Genomic DNA, 19,563 nt, shown 5'->3' on the forward strand with positions numbered 1-19,563 from the left:
GGCGGTGCCGACAATGTCCGGTGTGGCGACAGCTCTGTTCCAGATAGAGCCCATAGTTCGGAATGCTTAAGGACTGTGCCATGATGCCTGTAAGCAAATTATATGTAAATTAATGACATCTTTATGATTCAATTATAGCAGGCTGCACATTACTGGATCATAAATGCAGTGAAGATATCCGAAATTAAGGGGACATTACACTGGAATCACTAACTTCCATGTTTTTAATGAAAAATTCACAAAACTTTTATCACTGGTGTATGTGGTTAATAATAACACATTTACAAAATTACATCCCTGTATGACAGTGATGTCAAAGCAAGCGCATTTTTCTGACCTTGACGTCGTGCGCGGGAGTAAGCGCTAAGTATGGAAAGAGGAAGGGTTGTGTATATGAATAAGCAACCTGTTGGATTAAGAAAACAGTGGTGCACAAACTTCAAACGGAACGTGAAATTTCATGTCGTTATTTTTATATGGCTTCTTTCTGTTTAATATTACCTAATAGTCTTAAATGACCAAGTTATTATTTTTTTTCTCCTCTCTCTTCTTCTTTTTTTTCTCTTTTCTTTTTTTTATATCTTCATATATTACTTAATCATTTGTGTTTGTATGCCATTTAGTAGGACTTTGCTAATCAACATTTTATGTCTTGTCACCCATATGTATTCTCCAATTAGTATATTAACTGAATAATATATCTCAAGTAAATTAATCGTCCAATTTGTCTCGGGCATTTTAGATCTTATAAATTGTGTTTGTGTGTGTGTGTGTGTGTGTGTGTGTATTCCCCTTATGTTATGTAACTGATTTTGATTATGTGTAATTTTCTACTTTATTTTATATATTATGTAACTGATCTTGAAAATTTGTAATTTTATATTATGTAACTGATCTTGTCTATTGTAATTTCCTACTATATTTTATGTAATTTCTAAGGTATTTTCTTTTGTGTTGTTTTGTAATCAAATTTTGTATCTCATGTATTTTATTGAAACCTGGTTGAGTGGAAGAGAAGGCCTCATGGCCTTAACTCTGCCAGGCAAAATAAACCTACTACTATATTGTCTGTAAAACAAAAGTACTAACACTGATTTCTTAATATTGCACTTGTGTTTTAAATCTTAATAACATAATAAAGAGTTAAGAAGGAATATTCACTTGAATTCCATAGTAGTATAATATTATACTGTATTAAGTGCATGCAACACATCATTCATAAAGAAAGTGATATTCCAAAGAAAGAGATTGAGTATGACATGATGAGTTGGAATTTATATTGATGGTATCTTTAGCCTTACAAAAGTAATCAATAAACTAATCAAAACAATATTACAGTACAAAGCAAAGTTACCTAGGTACTGTATCTGTTTTAAGTGTAACTAATATTACATAACAAAACTCTTATCGCATTATGCTTTTAAGGTGATATTTGTGAGCAACTTCCTATCATCAAAATATTAAACTATTTTCTCGAAATGTGCTGAAGCTATAGAGCTGACATTTTTACAACACGTGGGCACGTATCTTTTGCTTATGATGTAACAGTAGTTGCTTTCTTAATTCATTTCCTTACAAACAATTTCCATGCGAATATTTTAAAAATTTTCAATACACTATCTTCAGTAATACGTATATACGATATATTAGATTTACGAAAACATTCTGTAAGGCTACTAAATAAATAGGCCTATACCTGAAAATTTCACTTTTCTATACGAAAAGTTGAGAAAATATTTCTTTTGAATAAAAAAATGAGCATTAAAATTAAAACTTACATTCTTATAATGCACTTATACTTCTCAGGCAACTCTAAAAATTAACATGGATACAGTTTTAATAAGTTCTCTTCCCTTTATCTATTGAATCTGTGCTGGCCATCCCTGAATATAGCTCGACCAAGCGGCATATATTACTTCTTTCGTCTGTCTCTTTCCTTTCCGCTGTAAAGCGCTCAGGCTCTCTTGGGCTCTAAAGCGCGCGCTTGCTCCTGTGGGCATCAATTGACATGCCTGCTCTATGATAAGTGGTTTGCATTTCATTAATATCTTAATAAAATATTGTATCGTTTTACGTAAGAAGTTCCTTGCGCCACAATTTACATTATTTTTAACTGATATTCATTTATATGCTTCTTTATATACCTACATTGGAACAAACATTACTATTGGGTTTTTCTGTACAGTGAATCGGTAAATTACTAGGACTTTTTGTGATTATTAATATTTTTGGTAATTGCACAAGAATATAAAGACATGGAAATTATGTTTCTGAAATTGTTAGAAGAATATGATAAATGGAATTTGAAAGTAAATCTAGAAAAATACATTTTATATGGGATGTGAAATAAAAACGTAGGATTTAATATTGGAAGATCAGAAAGATTTTATTAAAGACTGTGAAGAATTTGAGTATTGGGGGGTTTGAATAGATAAAGAAAATAGACAAGAAGCTGATATTAGGAACAGAATTACTAATGGCAGAACAGTAACAGCAGTGCTGAATGATATTGTATGGGTCAAACATAGGCCTATAACAAGGGAAAATAAATTGCAAATATATAATTCAATACTGAAAGGTACTGTTACATATGGTGTTGAAACATGGAAATGTAATAAAAAGTTAGCATCAAAAGTCATGACAATGGAAATGGATTTTTAAGAAGATAAGCGGGACATTCTCTACCCTATGAGACTGTGCAGTTGGAGGAAGAATCTTAAATATATCTCGCATTATGTAATTTCAAAAAAGGAATAGGCTATGGTGATTCTAAAATTACAACCAAAGAAGGATCTCGAGTATAATCTTAGACAATATTATGCAAATATAAAAGTGTCGATATTTCCAGATATTGCTGAAAGTAATTATTACATAAGATTGCTTATTTTAACATGACACTGTTAGTGTAAAATTTTCTCAGTTTAGTCTCCGTTTTAATACGAAGACTACACTTACCCTTTGTGTCTACTTCAGTTTCCAGTATTCTTAACTTTAGCTGGGATGAAGGCCACGGCGGGCTGTGTAGTCCTTGAACTCCATAACTACGTGACCCTGGATCAGGGGAAGCAGGCTGGCTGCTGTTAAGGTTCTTCTGACGACTGCAATTAACATATTATTTTAGTACACTGTAAGCCATATCTTGATGTAAAACGACTCTTCTAAGTAATTGCTAGTTCCGTAAATCGCTGTGAAAAGTACTGACTTTATGTATATGACATAATAGCTTCTTAACGGCTCATGTTTAACACACCACAAGAACCCTGTCAAAAGTTTGACAATCTGTTTTTTATTTGTTAAGTATTTACTGTAAGTATATAATTTATCACCTTTACTTTTTAACTTTGCTGTAGAGTATTCCATTAGGAACATCCAGGATAATGGAAAGGGTTTGGAATTGAACGGGTTACATCAGTTGCTTGTCTATGCTGATGACGTGAATATGTTAGGAGAAAATACAAAAACGATTAGGGAAAATACGGGAATTTTACTGGAAGCAAGTAAAGAGATAGGTTTGGAAGTAAATCCCGAAAAGACAAAGTATATGATTATGTCTCGTGACGATAATATTGTACGAAATGTAAATATAAAAATTGGAAATTTATCTTTTGAAGAGGTGGAGAAGTTCAAATATCTTGGAGCAACAGTAACAAATATAAATGATACTCGGGAGGAAATTAAACACAGAATAAATATGGGAAATGCCTGTTATTATTCGGTTGAGAAGATTTTATCATCCAGTCTGCTGTCAAAAAATCTGAAAGTCAGAATTTATAAAACAGTTATATTACCGGTTGTTCTTTATGGTTGTGAAGCTTGGACTCTTACTTTGAGAGAGGAATATAGGTTAAGGGTGATTGAGAATAAGATCCTTAGGAAAATATTTGGGGCTAAGAAGGATGAAGTTACAGGAGAATGGAGAAAGTTACACAACACAGAACTGCACGCATTGTATTCTTCTCCTGACATAATTAGTAACATTAAATCCAGACGTTTGAGATGGGCAGGACATGTAGCACGTATGGGAGAATCCAGAAATGCATATAGAGTGTTAGTTGGGAGGCCGGAGGGAAAAAGACCTTTAGGAAGGCCGAGACGTAGATGGGAAGATAATATTAAAACGGATTTGAGGGAGGTGGGATATGATGGTAGAGACTGGATTAATCTTGCTCAGGATAGGGACCAATGGCGGGCTTATGTGAGGGCGGCAATGAACCTCCGGGTTCCTTAAAAGCCAGTAAGTAAGTATATAATTTCTGGAAGATAGCAGTTTAAACTGTATGATGTTCCGAGGTAAAGTAGTCTACTGTGAATGGCATTACGTCGTATTTGTGTGGTACATTTTCTTCGCGTATCACTGTTTTCTGCCTCTTGGCTGGGCTTGACTAGGACTGAACCCGCGGATCTGGCCGCCACACCAGTGCTACGAGTCCCACCGCGTGTTCTGATAGAGCCAGGCCTTTAATATGTGACGCGGAACGTGGGTGTGCCTGGAATTAGTTTGAGAAAGCGTTCTTCTGACGTGTACGTAACTTCCATTTCTGACCTCGACCCGGGTAATATAAATCACCTTCAGAGCGGTCGATAAAGCCGTTATGAATTACTAATTACGCCGAGGAATGTTTGAAGAACTTCCAACACTGAAGTGATTAGCGTTTTTTAACGATGCAATATTGTCAACACTGTCGTTTTTGACACAAAGTGAGAAAAGGGTTTGTTTATTCTCCAAACAGCTTCCGGTTCATTAAATCTTTAAGACAACGCTGTCAACTGTCGGGTAATCTGACAGTCCCTTCAAATATAAACAGAAGATAGGAGTGGCTTCCTGAGGGCGTGTACGCGGCCGTTCAGGAACCAGATTTCCGACGTTTTGAGATCATCGTACTCTTTCGTCATCGATATTGTATCAAGCGAGGATGGGCGGGCAGATTGGATTGCTGAGCAGGCAAGTCGTTCGTTGCGGATCGATGAACATTTCACTTAAGTGAAACAACAATAATGATTGTGACTTGAATTTCATTTTGTTTGTTCACTATAGTTCGAAATAATTATATTTGTTTATATAAAGCATCCTGTCGACTTTCTAAGGACTAGCCGGTCACGCATTCGATGCCGGGCTGTGTTGTCGGCCCAGCCCTTGCAGGGTGGAGGCTCCTTTCCCTTCTTAAAGGGGCGTTGTTCCCGTTTCCTTGTCATTGCAGATAAATATAATAATTTTATAATTCTCAAGAGGCCTTTGATGGTCACAATAAGAAATTCATGTAGCAAATACGAGAGCGAGCAAAATACTCTAATCCCAAACTGTAATGCACAACAACCAGGTGCTCGAGGACCCTTGTTCAGTTCCTATCTGCAAATAAATAATAAGTTCTAAATTTCGTAATTTCCGGTCTGGTGACTATGCGGTCTAAGATGCGCTCCCTTAGGCGGCGCAGTCCGATGGTTCGTGGGCTCGAATGCGGCCTTTAGCATGGATGGCTGTTCCTTGTTAATGTTCTGTCCTGTATGTGAAGACCACTATGCTCTGCTGACCCCAGGCTATGGGAGGCCCACGAATGTGTCGATGTCTAGTGTCCAATATGTGTGTCTCAATAGAATAGTCCTCTCCCCTACAGGTATTGGTGTGCAAGATCTATCAAAGGAGAGGTTAAAAGAAGAATGAAAAAGCAGAAAGTGAATGAAAATATTGGAATTCAACCCAGAAGGAGTCAAGTTCGTTAATTATAATTATGAGAGATTTGTATCACTGAAGTAGTAATATGCGTTACAAGAGCGTTATGTTGAAGTTTTCATGTTCCAGGAAAAGTTTGAAAAAGCGAAACTAGTTGAGCTTTTTTAATTTCCGAGAATTGAAAGAAAACATACCGCTCGTGTATCGTACATTATTTTGTGCGAAGATCGTTTATTACATACCTGAAAGAGGAATTTCTAATTAGTTGCAATGAAATCTCCATCTTGGTTTCTGTTCAATGACGGCAAATTTGCAAAATAAAAATGTCTATCTTCAACATTGTTGCTTTAAAATGTTTTCTGTGTTTACTATACTCCAGCAGGCCGTGATATACGTCTGTCTTTTTTTTCCCCCAGTCTATGATGAGTCTGGAATCTTGTTGATTTTTTTCACGGCTTCCTTAATGTTACTTGCATCATGAATGCAGTAACTTTAGTGGAGTTGTAGAGTTTACTTAATTTTTGCAAATAGCTATTTAAAAACAATAATTAAGAGTGCAATTTAGGTGAAATTGCAGTGGTAAGTTTCCAATTTATAATTATTACCATATTGAACGTCTCTAAAAATAATATGTTAAAAGCCTAAAACAATAAAATCAATATATCACTTAAGCGGTAAGAAGAGGGAAATTGTTATGTGTGTTAGGTTGGGAACACTGAATGTGGAATTTTAGACTTTCTACGGATTGGTTTTGTGCGGAAACCAAGCAAATACGCACGATCTCGCACAAAATTGTTTTCAGATATAACAAAAATTGTTTCATTTTTACACATGTTTGTACATTTCACGATAACAAAGAAAAATATAAAACAATTGAAACAAGAATGAAGTTTTTGGGAACTGTTATAAATAAACTGCGATTACCACATTAGTTCTCATGAAAGATTGTCCAAATCTAAAACGTGAATGATAATAAGTTTGTAAACATTAAAAATTCAATACATATATTTTACTTCCTGTTAAAATGTTTGGTTGATGAGTTATCTCTTCCAACATGATCCTTCCATCACAAAACAGGTGGGAAAAGAATCAAACCTGCGTGTGCTGTGATACTTTCAATCCAACTACATTCTAGCCATTTTATATAGAAACAATTTTGATTCGTTTTCATTGTTGAATTAAGAAATACGTTAGTCGCTTTGTGGTCTTATTCTAAACTGTAAAACAGTTCTGGTGATCAACTTCGCAATGCAGGAGTTATTACTGTAGTTATTAGTGGCTGAGTTGAAGTGTAGGGGTGTCCAGTTTTGCCTGGTAGTTCTGCTCTATGAGTAATAAACGTACACCTCTTGCTAGTGAGTCACAATTTTATATTTCAGATTAATGTGATTCATTACTGGCTCAGTCAAGACAGTGCATTAACATGCAAACAAATCAAGACCCTCCTCAGTTCCCGGGCACCGGAAGAGGATCTAATCCTCGAATAAATGTGTTTCGGTCTATTCTAAGATTTGCAATAAAGTAAGATTATTTTTATTCTGGAAAGTCTGTTGTTACTCTACTTCCCTCATGAACTGAGTATGAGTTAAGCTCTGAGTATGAAGAAAAACCGTCTGTTGATGTAGGAAGCGGTATGAGTTAATTATTCTATATGAGGGATGCTGCAAAAGAAATACTGTACATGTTAAGAAGAATAAAAACGTAATCTTATATCATAGTACTTAGGCTACTGTTTTAGTTAGGCTTCCGTTTGTAGAATACCACTGAGGAGCGCTAATAAAAGCGTTGGATCATACGAAATGATGTTTTCGAGATATTCAGTTGGTGTTTCAAGGATCAACAAACTAAGGAAGTGATTCTTAAACTTAAGATTTCCAGGAGCCTTATCATCTGATAAATATATTTTGTCGTACCTCTTTAACACATTAACTTCATGCTTTTGCTGAGTAGGCTACAAGACAAGACAATTTTTTTCGTGTACCGGGATATACGCTATCTATTTTTTACTTTACAAGAGATTACAAACTGAAGTTCAATTAACAAACTTTATAAAAATTAGCTTTTAATAAAAGAATTTTGTACCAGTAATTACATTTTATGAAAATTAAGATAAATTTATTGCTGGAATTACATTATATTCTTATAATAAAAAAAATCAAATTTCAGTTTCAAACCCGACTTTCGCACTCCTGACTATTACCTCTGGGACCCTCAGGGATCCACGGATCACAGTTTAAAAATTACTTCACTAAGGAATGATTCATCAGAAGTAAAGTAGACAATTGCGCAAAGTAATTACCAGAATAAGTAAATATTATTAGCAATTTTAAAGGCATGTTGAGTCCGATAAGTATAGTATAAATATCAAATATGTGTAGGTTTAGATCAAAAGGGATAATAGAAGACTTAAAATGACTAGAATACATAGCTTCTCTTCTGGCTAGAATAAGGCTCTTTCAGGCAGTATGTCTCATGCACACAATAACATGCCTACTTTCTATTGTTGCAGGTGATTGAAGGGAATTCGAACACTTACCTGGGGTCGAAGCGGGAGCTTGATCCTCCAGTGTGGGCCAGCAGGATCCGGTTTCTACCATACAGCTACCACCGCCGAACGGTCTGCATGAGGGTCGAGATCTACGGCTGCTACTGGAACGGTGCGTATCGGTATCGGCTGCTTTAGTATAGCCCCCCATCGAAATATCACAATGCGATACCAAGAGCCGGTTTATAATAAGCAAACACACATGGATGCAGCGGAAGACTGACGAGAAGATAATTGAAACATCGAAAGGAGATATCTAAAATGGAAGAGAAAATTAATACTACGGTATATTAATAACTTTTTTTGGGTCAGAATGCAAGATTTAAAATGGAATTGAATAGGCATATTTATAATTGAATAATGAAGTTTACGATAACGTAGTCCTGTGTTTCTGAAAGATGACAATGTATAAAGTTATTAACAATTTAATACATAGCGATATTGTATTTCAGTCTACTAAAGATATATATGTATGTATTTATTTACACTGCAAGTGGGCAAGCACCCGGTGGCAGTGGTATATACAATATTAACAATACACAATAAAATGATAACCAATACACAATAAAATTTACAATACACAATACAATTTTACAACACATATACAATTTTACACACAATACAATAATAATACACAATACAATTTAACACAATAATAATAAAACATAAAATAAAATACCTAATTTTACAATACAACCTACATAATTATCTATAGGTCCTACATAAGTTGCAATAGTCTTTCACTTTACTCTCATCTCATTCCCTGTAGTGGCACTATGACGCATTTCACTGACACCTTAGCACACATTTCACTGACACTCTGTAACTCATTTCACTGACACTATAGAACACATTTCATTGACGCTATAAATTATCACTGATCGGAACTGTTCACTGCACTGTAAAACCATAACTTCACTGACTCACCTCGCATCACTGATACAACAGTTCAAATAAGTCAAATAATTACATCCTTATGCATAGTTATAAACAGAACTACATTTAAACTAAACATTTCTAGTCTAAGGCCATCTTACACGCTAGTTTTAAATAATTTACAATTCAAACCAAGGAAGTAAACTCGTCAGCCTAGATAAATACATGTCACCTTAAAAAAAAAAATTAAATGTTGAATGTCACCTTAATTTTAATTTTCTCTTTATATACAACTTTTTAAATTATTCTTGAATCTCCTTAAGGAAGGACAGCCCTCAAAGACCGCTGCAGGTAGGTCATTCCAATCATTTATAGTTCTATTTAAAAATGAGAATTTACCTACATCCGTTTTCTGTTTCCTACATCTGATTTTAAAATCATGATCGTTCCTACCATAGTACGTTGGCTTTTCTAACCGAGCCGTTATGTCTACCCATGCTTTCTGACCTAGATGTGCTCTATACAATGATGTTATTCTAGTTTTCCTACGTCTGTTTTCCAAAGTTTCCCATTTAAGTTCTTTTATCGTATCGTTTCCATCTTCTCTTTTACCTTTAACAAATTTCGCTGCCCTATACTGGATTCTTATATAGACTTATTCTAAATGCACGTTTGTCAGCATGGCTCAGAAACTTATGGTAGTAAAGGAATTAATCTTCTTAATAACTACGTATAACCAACTTTCATTACAATAAAAAGTTATACCAAATCCCCGGTGTTTTAAGAAACGTTTTTGGCAAGATTATTTATGATGAAGGATGGATAGAATAGACAAAAATTTTCTCCGGCATCGGGACTCGAACCCGGGTTTTCAGCTCTGCTTGCTGACGCTAAGTCACACCGGATTCCAGTTCCGATGCTGGGTCGGGTCGAATCCCCTCAGTTTAAGTTCTCCCTCTCAGTTTTCCCTTTGGTGGCCTACCCTCATGTATTGTTTCACAGAATATGTGACAGTGGCACAATGTCCAACGCTCTATGTACAAAGGTGCACTCATTACGAGTGACTAAGTGGTCGGGATCCGATGGAACGAGCGCCATTGTGAATCACTGAGTGATTACTTACGCATATCATATTATTATGGTGTACAGAAGTGCATATGATATTTCCGTGCAGGAATTCTGCGTTATCATATGATGAAGGATGGATAGATGGGTGCACCTCTGCACATTAGTATGTTGGACATTGTGCCACTATCACATATTATTCTGTGACACAGTGCATGAGGGTAAGCCACCAAAGGGAAAACTGAGGGGTAGCACTTAAACTGAGGGGGTTCGATCCAGTATCGGAACTGGAATCCGCTGTGGCTTAGTGAATAAAGCGTCAGCACGTAGAGCTGCTGAAAACCCGGGTTCGAATCCCGGTGTCGGAGATAATTTTTCTCTGTTCTATCCATACTTCGTCATATGATAACGCAGAATTCCTGCACGGAAATATATGTTCTTCGGTACATCATAATAACATAATAATAAGGTTATTTAGTTAATAATTCTCGGCTGGTTTGTTTATTTGTTGGTTTCAAGCATTTCCTTTTTTCTCCCTAAAACAATACTGATATTTCACTGTAGCTCTTATCTTATTTTAGTTTCTAGTTTATTTCTATATTCCTCTTGTAATAGAAAATAGTTTTTGAACTGCGATGAAACAAGAGCATTGCTCATTCGATCCTCAAATTTATTGAAAATTGTGAAATTCTTTTCTTCTTTATTATATGTATTATTTTATTTCATTTGTATTTTCTATTTTCCATGCCTTGCAGTTTTTAATGTATTGTACTTAATCTGCATAACAAAGAGGGTTTGGAATTCAACGGGTTACATCAGCTGCTTGTCTATGCAGAGGACGTGAATATGTTAGGAGAAAATCCACAAACGATTAGGGAAAATACGGGAATTTTACTTGAAGCAAGTAAAGAAATAGGTTTGCAAGTAAATCCCGAAAAGGCAAAGTATATGATTATGTCTCGTGACGAGATTATTGTTCGAAATGAAAATATAAAGATAGGAAATTTATCCTTTGAAGACGTGAAAAAATTCAAATACCTGGGAGCAACAGTAACAAATATAAATGATACTCGGGAGAAAATTAAACACAGAATAAATATGGGAAATGCCTGTTATTATTCGGTTAAGAAGCTTTTATCATCCAGTCTGTTGTCAAAAAAATCTTAAAGAATTTATAAAAAAGTTATATTACCGGTTGTTCTTTATGGTTGTGAAACTTGGACTCTTACTTTGATAGAGGAACATAGGTTAAGAGTGTTTGAGAATAAGGTGCTTAGGAAAATATTTGGGGCTAAGAGGGATAAAGTTACAGGAAAATGGAGAAAGTTACACAACACAGAACTGCACGCATTGTATTCCTCACCTGACATAATTAGGAACATTAAATTCAGACGTTTGAGATGGGCAGGGCATGTAGCACGTATGGGCGAATCCAGAAATGCATATAGAGTGTTAGTTGGAAGGCCGGAGGGAAAAAGACCTTTAGGGAGGCCGAGACGTAGCTGGGAAGATAATATTAAAATGGATTTGAGGGAGGTGGGATATGATGATAGAGAATGGATTAATCTTGCTCAGGATAGGGACGAATGGCGGGCTTATGTGAGGGCGGCAATGAACCTCCGGGTTCCTTAAAAGCCAGTAAGTAAGTAAGTAGTGCGTACTGAAATGTATTCTACGTAAGCTAGTCGGCATATATAGAGCGATAATAAATCAAAAGTTGTTACTGGTGAAAAATGATATAAAATTATAATAATTATTATTTGCATCCAAACAAAATAGCTAAGATCATAAGAGCATTTAAGGAGAATTTAAACATGTGCGTCGTTTAGTGTCGGGACAGAAGTTGGGAACTGAGACTGTATGAAGCAATAAAAGAGATGGACAGGACAACTTGACTTACTCTTTTCTTCACGTTTTCGTATCCCTCTTCAATGTTTTTGTATTTTCTTTAATTATTAACTGGTGGGTTTCACTTTAAGACTTTTCGATGTATATGCTGTTAAATCCAAATTTAAAAAAATCATTGGAGTCCAATTAGGTTTCTTTTATTAATGTGAAAAAAATGTCCGTCTCCCAACAAATGAAATCTTGCAGAGGTCAAAGGCTCTCTGATGCTGTATCATCAGACTGTCAGCTGCATGACGGGCCTCGAAGTTGTTTTATTAAACATTTCACACGTGTACAATCCGTTGTTGCTTTCAAACACTCCGACGTTTAGAAACTATAATCATACTCTTGAAGATGTGTGGAAGCCTGTGAAGGCCATCCAGTCCTGTGCAGAGGCATAGCTGGCCGATTCCCAGTGGAATTTGTGGTGCACAATGATCGTCGTATTTCCGTAGTTTTCTACGTGCCATCGTCGTTTAACTAGGCAGAGAGAAAGTTGAAGCTTCCGTCGATAAAGATCAGTGAACGTAAAGTCCTGTCTGGAAGAAAGGAAAATGCTGCATCCATGTGAGGTGTTTATTATGGCCCCTCAGACGAGGAAGCATCCAGCAACGCGAAACGAAAATCACTGTTATTACGACCTGCACTTTTTCCAGTGTTCTTCCAAAGAACAAAATCATAACCTATTATCTTCAAATACATAGGGTAAAGGTTGGTATTATCGTGATGGCGGTAAAGTCGTGATGTTATACTGTGATTTCTTTGGTGGGATTACCTGCCAGAGGAAGATGCATCTCCGATGTCAGTTCGCTCTGCAGTTTTTGCACTGCAGCTTGTGTCTAAAATTAAAAGCTCATTTATAGCCTATGGGGACAGCCATAAATGTGTACAATAGTTGACATTAGTTTATAAAAGTGTTTCTTTATATTTTACTGATTCAGTATTTTACTTCTTTTATGCTCGACATGCCGAAATGTAGTAATTATACACCTGGTAGCAGCCCTTTAATGGACCTCATTAAAGTACACCTATTCATTAAAGTCCAGGTGTTCCGCCAATCAGAAAATACCATTGTAGCAATATGAAAGCGCAAGTATCGATTATTCTCGGATATCCAATCGAAAGACAACTAGCGCGAGACATTTGTTTCTCGGAAAAAATCAATACTTTCGCGTCTGCGCATATCTCACAATTTACGAGATATTGCACAGGGTCAGTTCCTCTCCCCAGTCAGATAAGAATAACATGAATACTTATGAATAATTTCAAGTTAGAAATATGGTCGAGCATAAAAAGTCGTACGAAACTTGACTGTAATGGTAATTAAGACGCTCGTATGAAAATGATGAAACTCGCTTGCGCTCGTTTCATAAACATACTTGCGTCTTAACTACTACCATTATAGGCTCGTTGCATAATGTACTATTCTTTCACAGTCAACACATTATGTTCGTTCAGTTATGTTTTCCAACAATAAAATTCTTCTTCATCTGTTTTACTTCGACTGCTGATATGAAACTCTTGAATTAGGTGACATCGAACGCTTTTATTTTTTGTGCCACACATTTTGTTGCATCCTTGACACAGTCTCTTGTATTTCACTGTTAAAATACAGAAAGGGAATTTATCATATAAATTAGATATATGGCAAATTATGGCAGACTTACAGAGAACATTTCTGTTCAGAATTTATTCATACTTTTGTGCCCAAAGACAGATTTTTCACTGCAAACCCAGCATTCTTGAATCTTCCCGTTTTTTCGTCTTACTCTTCGTCTCCTCATACTATCTACAGTATATACGAGAGTCGTTCCGGAAGTAATGCTTCCTATTTATTTTCATGGAGACTACAACAGATACAGAGAGCATAGTGACACAGTTAAATAGAGCGAGATTTCAACTACATCATATATAGTTATTTTTTTCACATAGTCACCACCATTCGTTATGCATTTTTGCCAGCGATGATCTAGAGCCTGCATGCCGCGCTAGTAAAAATCTGAACCAACTGAGGCAAGCCACTTTCTTACAGTTGCGAAGACAGCATCCCTGTCTAGAAAATGTTGTAGTCCGTCCTTCTTAGGCTCAAGGGATTCAAGTCCGAAGGCGTTAAGTCCGGATGTGGTAGGATAGTCCAGCCAAATTTTGCAACGTGCTCGGTGATCGCGAAACTGGTATAGGGCCTGGCGTTGTGTTGCAAGCGAAAGGTTTTCTTCTCTGGCCTGACTCTGGAAATTCGGGCTTGCAACTGCTTAGCCAGCGTCTTCTTGTAACTTTCAGTTTTGATAGTTTCTCCAGGCTCCAGGACATCCAAGAGAATCACACCCCGCCTATCCCAGAAGACTGCCATTTTCGCCACAGTTGAAACGCACTACCCACCACCTCACTATGCTCGCATCCACTGTATGGTCCCTGTACGCCTTCAGCAAAGTCGATGGATGCCATTGAGTGTAATTTATTCGGCAGTGAGGAATTCAATAACACATCTCTGTTTCTTACGCACCTCTATTTCATCTATACTACAAATTAAAATGCATGCTTCTGATTGTTACTATATAAATTGCAATTGTTCAATTATTAAAGAAGTTAATGAGTTTAAATACTTAGGTATAATTATTGATTATAATTTAAATTGGAATAATCATATTCATTATATTTGTAATAAATTACGTAAAACATTATGTTACTTTGTTGTTCTAAGAAATATTTTGTCAATTAACTGTTTAGGTATAATTTATTTAGCATTATTTCAATCTATATTTATGTATGGTATTATAGGTTGGGGTGGAACTTATAAATCCAACCTTTATCCGTTAATTTTACTACAGAAAAAAGTATTAAAAATTTGTTTAAAAAAGCAGAAAGATTACCCAACTGAATTGTTGTTTAAACATTTCAAAATTTTCAATATTAAACAAATGTATTAATTTATTTTATTAAAATATCTACATAGAAATTTTAATAACTTTGGAAGGTATATACATAAATATAGAATTAAAAATATGAATTCTCTGCGTTTGTCTGAACCAAAATATAAAACCAGTGCAGCTTTTTATCATAGCATGAGTCAAGGTTCCCAGGTTATTAAACAAATTTTATTTCAATAATATTTTAACCACGAATCCTCTCCAAATTAATAAAAAAATAAAAAAATTGTATTGGATTTATAGTTTGGGTTTTAACAAATTAAACACTTTTTAATCTGTATTCACTTTCAATTTTAATTTTGTTTTTGTATGTATTGGAATCCCCTCCTGAGCACGAGTCTTACTCATTCAGGAGTGGGCTAGTTTATCTTTCTTTGTATTTATTAATTTGTATTCATCTCAGACTTACTAGCAATAAAAATGAAATAAATCAAATCTATGTCAGATACCATTTTGGTAGACTGTCCTGCTGCCGTTATTTGTCGCACGACACCCAAACTAACAGGACATTAGCGTGAAGGTTCAGCCTTTACTACAATGCCACCAACATCCTGCTCAGCCGTTATAGGTGAACACAAAAAATAGGAGACATTCATTTCGGAACGACCCTCGTATCTTAATGTTGTCTATCGTCTGATACCTTCTTCTGCCCCGAACTTTTCTCCCATTCACCATTCCTTCCGGTAAGCAGTTTCTTCTTAGTCAGAGACCCAGACAATTTCTTTTCCAGCATTGTTCCTTCTCCACCCACTCTTTCCAACACAGCTTCATTTCTTAACTATTCTGTGTGTCCATTTCACACGCTCCATACTTCTTCAAATCCACATTTCAAATGCTTCTAGTCGCTTGTCTTCACTTCGTCGTAATGTCCATTTTCTATCCTCTACAATGGCACACTCCAGTCTACCGCTGTGGCATAACGGTTAGCATACCTGACCGTGAAATAAGTGGGCCCGAATTCAAGTCCCGGTTGGGACAAGTAACCTGGTTGATGTTTTCTTCGGGGTTTTCCATTAAGAGCAAATGTTGAGTAACTTTCGGTGCTGGACCCTGGACTCATTTCGCTAGAAATCACTTCTTCATCTCAAACACTAGATGACCATAGCAGTTGATAAAACCTTAAAATAGTCACAGTCCACATAAAGCACTTTATTAGTGTCTCCCGTAGTTCTTTTTCGAAAGATCCGTATAAAAAGCTCCTTCTCTATTAAAAGCTTCCTTTTTCTTTGCTGTCCTCATTTTGACTTCTCTGTTGAGAATATAAATAAAAACTCATTAGGTCAGTCTATGTAGGAAAATCGGGCGGCCGGGTAGCTCAATTGGTAGAGCAGCTGGCTACGGACTGGAAGGTCCGGAGTTCGATCCCAGATGGTGACAGGATTTTTTCTCGTTCCCAAACTTTCAGAGGTTCAATTGAGAACCGGGTCTTTCCCGGAGGTAAAAGGCGGCCAGAGCGTGGTGCCGACCACACCACCTCATTCTAGTACCGAGGTCGTGGAAAGCATGGGGCTCTACTTCCATGCCCCCCAAGTGCCTTCATGGCATGTTACGGGATACCTTTACCTTTACCTATGTAGGAAATTCATGTACAAGAAGTAATGTTCCTGCAAAATAAAATAAATTATCTTTGAAGTAGGCCTATGGTACAGAGGTAGAAGATGAATCTGGTCCACCTTGTGTCTGGTTTAACCCCGGCACTCTGTCCTGTTTCAGACGGCATCGTGAGCTACTCCATGCCGCAGGGCGACCTGCGGGGCGCGGGCTGGGAGTTCTTCGACTCCACGTACGACGGCCACTGGGACGGCGAGCTGCGCCGAGGCCTGGGACAGCTCACGGACGGCAAGGTCGGGCCCGACAACTTCAAGATGGGCTACTACGACTACGAGCGAGGTACTTGTCCATCCCAATGTGGAACTCACAAGTTTTGAAATATATGATTTTTCAACTAATGTTATCATTGATGGCTTGGCAAAGTGACAAATCATGCCAGTTACAAGTAAAAATTATTATAGAACGTGTTTTAATGCCAAACTTCTAACACAAAAATATACACGTTGTAGATAGCGATCGTCATTTTCGGTGAAATAAAATGGGTGATTTTGGTGTTAAAAGTGCCACTGTTTCGGTTAGTATTTCGAGGGTAAATAAGTTGTGAATTTTGTGGCTATTTCGTGAAATAAGTTGTCAGATAAATGTAATATGCTGTGTTTAATAAATAACATTTTGTTGTATTTTTTTACTCATATATATCACAATTCAGCATCACCAAAATATAAGCTAAGCATGGCTTCTACATTGTCCGCACGAAGCTTTGTGCGACAGTCAGTGAGTATTGTCGTGTACCCACAATAGACTTTCTCACTCTCCACATTAGATTGATTTATTTAAGTAGGTTATTTTACGACGCTGTATCAACATCTCAGGTTATTTAGCGTCTGAGTGATATGAAGGTGATAATGCCGGTGAAATGAGTCCGGGGTCCAGCACTGAAAGTTACCCAGCATTTGCTCAAATTGGGTTGAGGGAAAACCCCAGAAAAAACCTCAACCAGGTAACTTGCCCCGACCGGGAATCGAACCCGGGCCACCTGGTTTCGCGGTCAGCCGTGCTAACCGTTACTTCACAGGTGTGGACCATTAGATTGATGTAGGGGATCACATTTCCTGCATAAAATTCACACCAAATTCGTTGTGTTCCTCTACTAGTCCTAAAATCTCTTCGCATCAAAATATATCCTGCTGTGCCTAACATACTACAGCCAGGATTGAACATCTTTCAAACTTTTTTTGTAGTCGACTACAGAATTAGATCTTTTTTCGATAGCCATAGAGAAAATACAGAAATATCGATATTGATGTTACAAAGCGATTGGCAAATTCAATGAAACAAAAGTCACAAACATGATCTAAGGTTTTGGTGCATATTTCCTGTTTTTTCACAGACTGCGTATGTTTGATGGTTATTGACATATTTCGTACAATGATTCAAATTTCACGTTATTTCGCGAGTTTGATTGGCTTAAATATGTATTTTAAATGTCTATAAGGGTAAATGTAACAAACAAAGTAATTGTGGAAAATTTGACGCGTATCGCTATTACCAAAAAATAGGCTCTTTATCTATAGGCCTACATATCGAAATTTTGATACATGGTAGATGTACAGTAATTCTAAAAAGATAGTTTTAATAACGTTTGTTCGAATCTCGGAAGTTTCGCCGCAATTCACGATAATTTCTTTGTCTAATATTTTCAGAAAATATAGTAGACCTAGTTTAATTACAATATAGCAAAACAAATGAATTCATGTTTATAAAAACGAAGAAACAATCTGATTTTATTGTTGGCCATTAGTGTCATATAGGGTCATAAATAAATAATAATTAATAAATTAATCCTTAGCCTGTTAATTATTTATTATTTTATTAATTTCTTAGTTAAAACTATTTATTAATTAATGTATTAAAATATTAAGAGGTAATTTAATTGGTAAAATTATTACTTAGTTATTTGATTTCAATTTTCAGTTATTAATATCAATAATTGTTTTTTCTTAATATAATTATAATAGTATGTTAATATTGCTTCAGTGTGTGGTTTTACAAGTGATTAATATAATAAGTAACGATGTGCTTCTAAAGAATCCTAAATGTTATTTGCTGTTCTGAAAATATGTACTTTCTGTTAGCTTAAACTTGAGAATTTCGAAAAATTCTATTATAAGGTAATTCCGGGAGAGATGCCCCACGGGGAGAGTTGCCCCACCCTCCTTTTCTCCTTATCTCAAAACCTCTAAGGAATCGACTTTGGGACCATTTGTTTAATTCGTATACGACCCTCGAAGGCAAGCAGTTCAATCTTTGTGACGGTTTTTTTGTGTGTGAAAAGTGAATAGAAAAAGGAAATGCTGTTTTTCGTAGGCTTTGTTATAATATTTATAATTTATCAAAATTCTTAATTGGGATAATGGCTATGTATATGTTGCTTAATCCAATATATTTGACAAGTACATGCATTGTACTCCATTCTAAAAAAAAAAAAATTAGTAATTGTCCATTACGGTTGCCCTTAAATACATAAGGCGTAATGGTCATGCTAAAGGTAGAGATGCCCCACCTGTTTGAGGGAGAGACGCCCCATGTACTTAAGAATGATACTAGCGTACATAACTAATTATTATTAGTGTCCTTGCTGAATTTATTGGAATTTCAATTGAATTATTATATTGGAATAGAATTATTATGTATTAGAGGCCAATAATTTTTAAAGGATGACCAAAACTTGCTAGAGGATCACATATTTTCAAGAGGTGTTCAAAGTTGAAATCCATGAACATATTAAGGAATACCGGTATTCTAAATTTGTTGCAGCTACATTTTCAATAGGTGCCCAAAGTTGAGGGCCTTCAAAATTTTAAGGGATGTCCAAAGTTATGTTTGAAAAAGACATTTCACGACCAAACGTTAGTCAATGCCATCCCAGAGATTTCTTCAAACTTACTGTAACTTTGTGGGGAATTGGGAATTAATGAAGCATCGCACTGTTATGGAATTATTTAGAGAACAATCCACCGACTGAAATCTAGTGGAGTATTCAG

General features: G+C 36.1%; 1 protein-coding gene across 2 annotated transcripts in view; it reads left to right on the top strand.

Annotated features, from left to right (window-relative positions):
- LOC138692843 (discoidin domain-containing receptor 2-like) overlaps positions 1–19,563 on the top strand; it is a 1,078,796-nt gene that overhangs the window by 877,287 nt on the left and 181,946 nt on the right. For both annotated transcript variants that reach the window (XM_069816116.1, XM_069816115.1), the window contains exons 6-7: positions 8,178–8,325; positions 16,682–16,858. In XM_069816116.1, the coding sequence (XP_069672217.1) occupies positions 8,178–8,325; positions 16,682–16,858 (325 nt within the window). The remainder of the gene's footprint in view (positions 1–8,177; positions 8,326–16,681; positions 16,859–19,563) is intronic.

Source organism: Periplaneta americana, chromosome 17 (assembly GCF_040183065.1).
Source record: "Periplaneta americana isolate PAMFEO1 chromosome 17, P.americana_PAMFEO1_priV1, whole genome shotgun sequence".
Lineage (NCBI taxonomy): Eukaryota > Metazoa > Arthropoda > Insecta > Blattodea > Blattidae > Periplaneta > Periplaneta americana.